We start from the raw sequence: 7,309 nt of genomic DNA, 5'->3' as shown, positions 1-7,309 counted from the left end.
CATCCTATATATGCAATGCCTTGTGACCTCGAGAGTACCAGGAGCTTGGAAGAATGCTAACATTATCTTTATAAAGGAGACGTCAAGGACTTGAAGAATTACAGACCGATCAGCTTACTGTTCATTGCCTACTAAGTATTTGCTAAGGTAATCGCTAATAGTCAGGACAACCTTAGGCTTTAATCAACCAAATAATTAGGCAGGCTTTCGTAAAAGATACTCAACAATAGATCATGTTCACGCTATCAGTGAGTGATAGAGGAATGCACAGATTATAACTGACCCCTATATATGGCCTTCATTGATTATGAGAAAGCATTTAACTCAGTGGAAACCTCAACTGTCATGCAGGCACTGCAGAATCAGCGTGTGGAAGTGTGTTATGTGAAAATATTGGAAGATATTTATAATGATTGCACGCCTACCATAGTCCTCCATATAGTCAGCAATAAAATTCCAATAAGGAAGGGTGTCAGGCAGGGAGACACGATCTCGCCAATGCTATTCACTGCCTGTTTACAGGAGGTATTCCGCGGCCTGAAATGGGAACATTTGGGGATAAGAGTTAATGGAGAATACCTGAGTAATTTGCGATTCGCTGATGACATTGCCTTGCTAAGCCACTCAGGACAAGAACTGCAAAGCATGAAGCATGATCAATGAGTTAGACAGGCAGAGCAGAATGGTGGGGCTAAAAAATAATATGCAGAAAATAAAGTAGAAACAGCAGTTCGCAATTGGTAGCGAGGTGCTGGAAGTAGTAAGAGAATATGCCTACTTAGGGCAGGTAGTGACCGCTAATACAGATCATGAAAGGGAAATAACTAGAAGAATAAGAATGGGTGGAGCGCATATGGCAGGTTCTCCCAGATCATGAATGGCAGTTTACCATTATCCCTCAAGAGAAAAGTCTACGACAGCTGTATCTTACCGGTACTCATCTATGGGGCAGAAATGTGGAGGCTAATAAAGAGGGTTCAGCTTAAGTTAAGGACAACACAGTGAGCTATGGATAGGAAAATGGCAGGTGTAACGTTAAGAAACCAGAAGTAGGCAGAGTGGATGAGGGAACAAACGTGGGTTAATGACATCCTAGTTGAATTCAAGAGGAAGAAGTGGGCTTGGGCAGGGCACGTAATGCAAAGGCAAGATAACCGCTGGTCCTTAAGGGTAACAAAGTGGATTCCAAGAGAAGGCAAGCGTAGCAGGGGGCGGCAGGAAGTTAGGTGGGCGGGTGAGATTAAGGAGTTTGCGGGAATGCAGTGGCCGCAGCTGGCAAAGGACAGGGTTAATTGGAGACATGGGAGAGACCTTCACCCTTCAGTGGGCGTAGTCAGGCTGATGATGACGATGATGACATTCCTCCAGAATAAATTTTTTTTTACAGGCACCTATGGATGTCGCTGAAAGCCAGGAGACTTTGGCAGGCCCATCACAACAGGTATTTTACAATATGCCATTTTGTGACTGCATCAATTCGAAGAACAACAGTGTCTGCGTTTATGTCGCAGCACGAGCGACCAAAAACAGATTTCTGTAACAGAATGCATCCTGGCACTGGCTCAGAGGAAGTTTTCTCTGAATCGCCTCAACACATTAGTCATTTTTTATAATCCTTTTGACAGAACTGAAAACACAGCCTAGCAGTGTGATGCTTTTCTATTTTTCAGTAGTTGCTTAGAACTGAATACATCTTATGCTTTGGTAGAAGCATATTTCTCAAGAATAAAATTTTTTTTCACAGGCACCTATGGATGTCACTGAAAGCCAGGAAACTTTACCAGGCCCATCACAACAGGTATGTTACGGTATACCACTTTGTGACAGCAACTGCTAGAAGATTGACAGCGTCTGAGTTTATCTCGCAGCACGAGTCACGAAACGGGTGAATTTTTATGTAAAAGAAAGCTTCCTGGCGCAGGCTCAGAGGAAGTTTTGACCAAGCCACCTCAGCACACCAGTCATATCTTTATTCCTTCAGACATAACTCAAAACGGTCTAGTAGTGTGATGCTTCTCCACTTTTCACTAGGTGCTTAAAACTGAACGCTTGTTATGTCTCGGTACACACACATTTCTCCTGAACAAAATTTTTTTACAGGCATCTATGGATGTGGCCACAATGCTGGACATTCAGCCAGGGCCATCTCAAGCCTTTCGACTTACACCAGTAAGTTTCATATCGTCCTGTGTGGTTTCCATCCAGGTTTATTCACTGCATGAGGTAGGATGTCGTTGCAATTCTGCAATGTAAAGTGCAGTAGAACCTGCAGTTGTTTGTCAGGCCCCGTGCTTACCGGAGACAGTAGCAGAGTGCAGTAGGTTCTGCAAAGATCCTTCATATAGGATGGTACCTTTTTGTGGAACCGCATAAGCACATTAGTAACTGCCACAATATTCTTTCATGTGCCTTCATTGCTTATGTTCGTTACACAAATCAATATAGTCATCTCGTCAGAGTTCCACTACAAATAATCTGTCAGTATCAAGAAAAATTTGGCTATGCAAGACATACTCCACCAGGTCAGTGATATCTTTTCTACAAAATTTTCTCATGTTATTCCAAACTGGTTTTACTGATTTTGGACAAGGTCATTGACAGCTATGTAGAAAGTATTCGGTGCAAACTGGCATGCGTGCTACATGAAAAATTTGTACTGTCATGTTTTCTTCTTTTTCAGTTTGTTCCTTGTATAAGTTTTCATGAAATACTTCTTATATGGGTACATGCCAACCTCTCTAACGTCAGTTCCAGTGGGCATTCAGAAAAGGAGATTGCACGACACAAAATTTAATGCAATAATTTTTAAAGCTGTATGTATTCACGCTTTTACACAGTTGTGCTATTAACCCTGCTTTATTTCTGCAACACTTTGAGTGTATAATAAAAATAAAATGTGTAGACATATAACATTACCTTAACATGCTAGGTGATATGAGTTTAACAATGTGCGAGCGTTTTTCTTTTGCAGTGACATCGAAAGGCATTGAGTACATATGCACTGAAGCTGTTGCGTGGCCCAGTAGTGGGCATGCCGAGTAATTTTGTGATTAGCCTCATGTCCTGCTTTCCTTCTTATGCCTTGATGCATGGCGGAGGAGAACAGGGCAACAGGCATTCTAAGGTGGGCTGCATTACTAAACAGTTTATCTTATGCAGGAACTTCCGACTTTGCCAACCGCCCCAGCCTCTGTTGGGACGCCACGAAGAAGGAGGCCAGCAATGGTAAATGGACCTGTCGAATGTGCCTATTTCTGAAGCAGAATTCAACACCATGAATGTCAAATGCTTGTGCATATGCCAAGAGCGTATTTGATAGCGTGAGTGGCCCATCCACAGCATGCATTATTAGCATAATCTTTAACACAGCATGTGCAGGCACCCAGACTGTGTGAATGGACTTAGCTTGATTTCGCCGTGGCAATTTTTACTAATATCTACTAACTGATCTGCATGGTATATTGTATGCAATGATGAATCAATAAACCAATGAATTTTTAAGTGTGTGAGTGGCCTGCATATCAAGCTGAGGAGCACATTATGGAATCTTCTTCTTGGACACCTCTCCATCTACCAGAGGAGAATCGGTGAGTCACAGCTTCATTTATTGATCTATTCAAGTACCCTAAGGGTCCACTAGGGGCATTACATAGGGGGAGATGGGTGGGACTCAAAGCGGAACAAAATTGTTTCAAAAACAAAAAAAGCAGCGTAGGTACGGCACTCAGGTGCAAGTCGAGAAACATCATTGCCAAGTAAATATCCTTAGAAAATTCACAAAGAAAAAATAAACAGCAGGTGCGAATTAGTCATCTGAGAAATCAAATTTTGTTACTGAAAGTGTGAGGAATCCATATAAGAAAGTGATCCTGACTGAAATAACAAAGACTCTGTTATCATGGCAATCCTGGAAGGTAAATCATTGCATTCTTTCATCATTAAGGTTACAGGTGAATTTTTGTACTTTTCCATCTGGACAAAAACAGGGTTACCCTTGTAGGCATTACCGGCTTGATGCGAGGTGAGGTGCTGGTAAAATATGTGACAGGGCAAATGATCTGTTGCTATGGTACAATGTGCGAGAAAAAGATGATCAAGTGAATTTTCCTTGCGTTGTGAGTGATGGCATGCTGAGCATTTACATCAGAGGTGAAACACTTTGATATTAAAGTAGGACGAGAAGATTAACTGAGCTCCTTCATTCTTCTTTTAATGGAACATTCAGAGTGCTTTGTGTTTTATATGTGCACACTGTTGTAACTGTGGTATGCAAGGCTTGGGTGTGCATTGTTCTAATGATGCATTGCATTTTCTATCTCTCTTCATAGGAGGACACACCCGAAAAAGCTTACTTGAGAGCAAGGGCTGCATGGTTTTCTGCATAGCATGCTCAGTCAAGAAAAAGCATAAAAAGGCTGCAGCAAACAAGGCGGAGACTGCAAAAGAAAAATGCGGAACTAAAATCTGTTCTGTCAGCTTTAACTACGGAGAATATCCTCCTGACAGAGCAAGTGTCTGTTTTAGATGGCCTGGGTAAAGTAAATAAGCACCTACTTGAAAGACAAGTCGGAAAGCAAGGTGGAATTGGCACTCCAAAGCAGTACTCCCCTGAACTGAGAAGTTTTGCCTTAACTTTAAATTTCTATTCCCCACGAGCCTATCAGTATGTCAGGAAAGTTTTTGACACGTGCCTCCACATCCCAGAACTCTGCGAAAATGGTATGAGACTGTTGATGGCCAGGCAGGACTTTCAACAGAAGCTTTCGATGCACTAAAAATGAAGGGGCATGACACCGCCAGTCACAGGATGCTCACCAACCTGCTAACTTTCCAGGTCCTGACGTTCTGGATCCCGGAAAGTACCCTCCCTTCGGCCTTCTACAAACCACCTACCGGATTCTTCCGCTCACAAGAAGCGAACGCCCCTTCAACCAGATATTTTCCGCCTCAAGCGAACACCACCAGTGATCCGCCACCCACAGTGCATTTCCGGCTCTCTGCCCGGCAACCATGGCATTCACCGACGTCATCAATCACGGGACCTGATCGCTGGCTACTTAACCGTCAGCAACCTGCCAGCTGCTTGGGGCATGACACCGCCAGTCACAGGATGCTCACCAACCTGCTAACTTTCCAGGTCCTGACGTTCTGGATCCCGGAAAGTACCCTCCCTTCGGCCTTCTACAAACCACCTACCGGATTCTTCCGCTCACAAGAAGCGAACGCCCCTTCAACCAGATATTTTCCGCCTCAAGCGAACACCACCAGTGATCCGCCACCCACAGTGCATTTCCGGCTCTCTGCCCGGCAACCATGGCATTCACCGACGTCATCAATCACGGGACCTGATCGCTGGCTACTTAACCGTCAGCAACCTGCCAGCTGCTTGGGGCATGACACCGCCAGTCACAGGATGCTCACCAACCTGCTAACTTTCCAGGTTCGTTACCTCACATTTTGCAAAGAATTAAGGAGTGATGATAGATTCCTTGTTGCGGTGTCGTGCCCCTACGACTTGAAGCGCTTTTTTGTCAGTCTTCTCCATATTTGCTGTACCACGTTTGCCTTTGATTTGCTATGCCAGCTTATGTTATTGCTGTCCGGCGATGTCGAAGAGAACCCTGGACCTCCCTCTAATAGCGACGACATTGAAATCCAGGAAGCCATCAAGCGCTTAGAAATCAGCCTAACAGCGATACGCGCTGAGCTTGAGCAAATTAAATCGATTCAAAATGCACAAGAGAAGCGGATATCTGACTTTTTAAATAGCACAAATAATTTTGATGCAGATAAACAAAGTGTCTCGGGCAATGTATTCAACGCAGGAGTGTCACATAACCTGGAACGTGAAATAGCCGCCTTGAAAGCAGCAAGCGTTGATACCAGCAATCGAATGCGTCGGGCAAATCTTTTGTTCTTTGGGATCAACGATTCCTTCAATGAGCAATGGAAAGATTCCGAGGAAAAAGTTCTGTCGCTCTGCGAAAACAATCTAGACCTAAAACTTGATCATTCATGCATAGAGCGTGCACACCGTCTTGGTAACTTTTCATCATCAAAAAAGCGCCCTATAATCGTAAAATTCGCTCATTTCAAGACGAAAGAAACCATACTGAGTTGCGGACGTAAGCTCAAAGACACAGATTTTGCAATTAGAGAGGACTTCGCTGCTCCCACGCGGTTTGCACGCTCAAAACCGTTGGCTTTCATCCGGCCGCTGAAATGTGCATTTAAGCTTAGCTTTGACAAACTGTACGTGGGAAGCAAGTGCTACTTTTATGACCCCGCATCTGATAGTGTCAAAGAACACACCATGCCTCGCCCCACACGTCACAACGCCGCACCACCTGATAGCATCCATGACAATGGTAATTGACGCACTGCCACACAACCCACCCGGGCTCCCTTCAGCACTCGGCCGCGTTTTTTTCTGGATTTAAACATCACATTTACTAACATACGAAGTGTAATGCCAAAACGTGAAGAACTTCTCTGCTTTATCGAGGACAGCAATACAGACATCATTCTACTCACTGAAACGTGGCTACACCAGGACATATACGACCACGAAATTTTTCCCTCCAACGCTAACTTAACACTATATCGTCGCGACAGACTGGGCAAAAGAGGAGGAGGAGTACTTCTAGCCGTGAAAAGCACCGTATCATCATCGCTCATTAGCCACGACGATATCATAGAACTGACGTGGGTCTGCGTACAATGTACAGGTATCAAAACAGTTTTCGGTATCTGCTACCGTCCTCCTGGAAATAGCCCATCATTCTGCAATTCCCTTCGCCTTTCACTGACATCAATTTGGAGCAAGCTACCCAACGCGCCTATCTTTCTATTTGGTGACTTCAACTACCCGACTATCAACTGGCCTCTGCTATCAGAACCTCACAAATCACAATCAAACGAAGCAAAACAGTTCCTTGATTCAGTTCTAGATTTCAACTTACATCAAGTAATAACATGTCCAACAAGAGGCGACAATACACTGGATCTTTTACTGACATCTAATCCAGACGACATTAAAAGCATAAACATATTACCGGGCTTCAGCGATCATAGCCTCCTTCATATATGCATCTCATTACCTATCAAAAAGAGATCCCCTACCCAAAAGCTTATCACTGATTATAAGAGAGCGGACTTTGAAGCAATTAACCCGGAACTTGAACAGTTTTATGAACACTTTAGTACTATATACTCATCTCGCTCTGTCAACGCGAATTGGGAATTATATAAAAACATGATACTTAATTTACAAGCTTCTTACATTCCCACCGTCCTTATAAAGACTGAT

At 43.7% G+C, this 7,309-nt stretch overlaps 1 protein-coding gene across 1 annotated transcript; it reads left to right on the top strand.

Moving 5' to 3' along the window:
• The first annotated feature begins 1,339 nt into the window (after positions 1–1,339).
• LOC144097809 (uncharacterized) lies at positions 1,340–6,376 on the top strand. Its single transcript, XM_077630437.1, has 4 exons — positions 1,340–1,441; positions 1,745–1,798; positions 2,101–2,169; positions 6,236–6,376. The coding sequence occupies exons 1-4, from the start codon at positions 1,394–1,396 to the stop codon at positions 6,374–6,376; spliced, it is 312 nt and encodes a 103-aa protein (XP_077486563.1). The 5' UTR covers positions 1,340–1,393.
• Positions 6,377–7,309: the final 933 nt, after the last annotated feature.

The sequence above is a fragment of the Amblyomma americanum genome, chromosome 7 (assembly GCF_052857255.1).
Source record: "Amblyomma americanum isolate KBUSLIRL-KWMA chromosome 7, ASM5285725v1, whole genome shotgun sequence".
Lineage (NCBI taxonomy): Eukaryota > Metazoa > Arthropoda > Arachnida > Ixodida > Ixodidae > Amblyomma > Amblyomma americanum.
This window is presented reverse-complemented; position numbering and strand designations above follow the sequence as displayed.

Bases quoted from the DNA above. Each gene is read 5' to 3' on its own strand.
- LOC144097809 (XM_077630437.1), top strand. From the start codon at position 1,394: ATGGATGTCGCTGAAAGCCAGGAGACTTTGGCAGGCCCATCACAACAG. The intron at 1,442-1,744 runs GTATTTTACAAT...TTTTTTTCACAG, and splicing joins TGGCAGGCCCATCACAACAG to GCACCTATGGATGTCACTGA. The intron at 2,170-6,235 runs GTAAGTTTCATA...TGTGCATTTAAG, and splicing joins AAGCCTTTCGACTTACACCA to CTTAGCTTTGACAAACTGTA.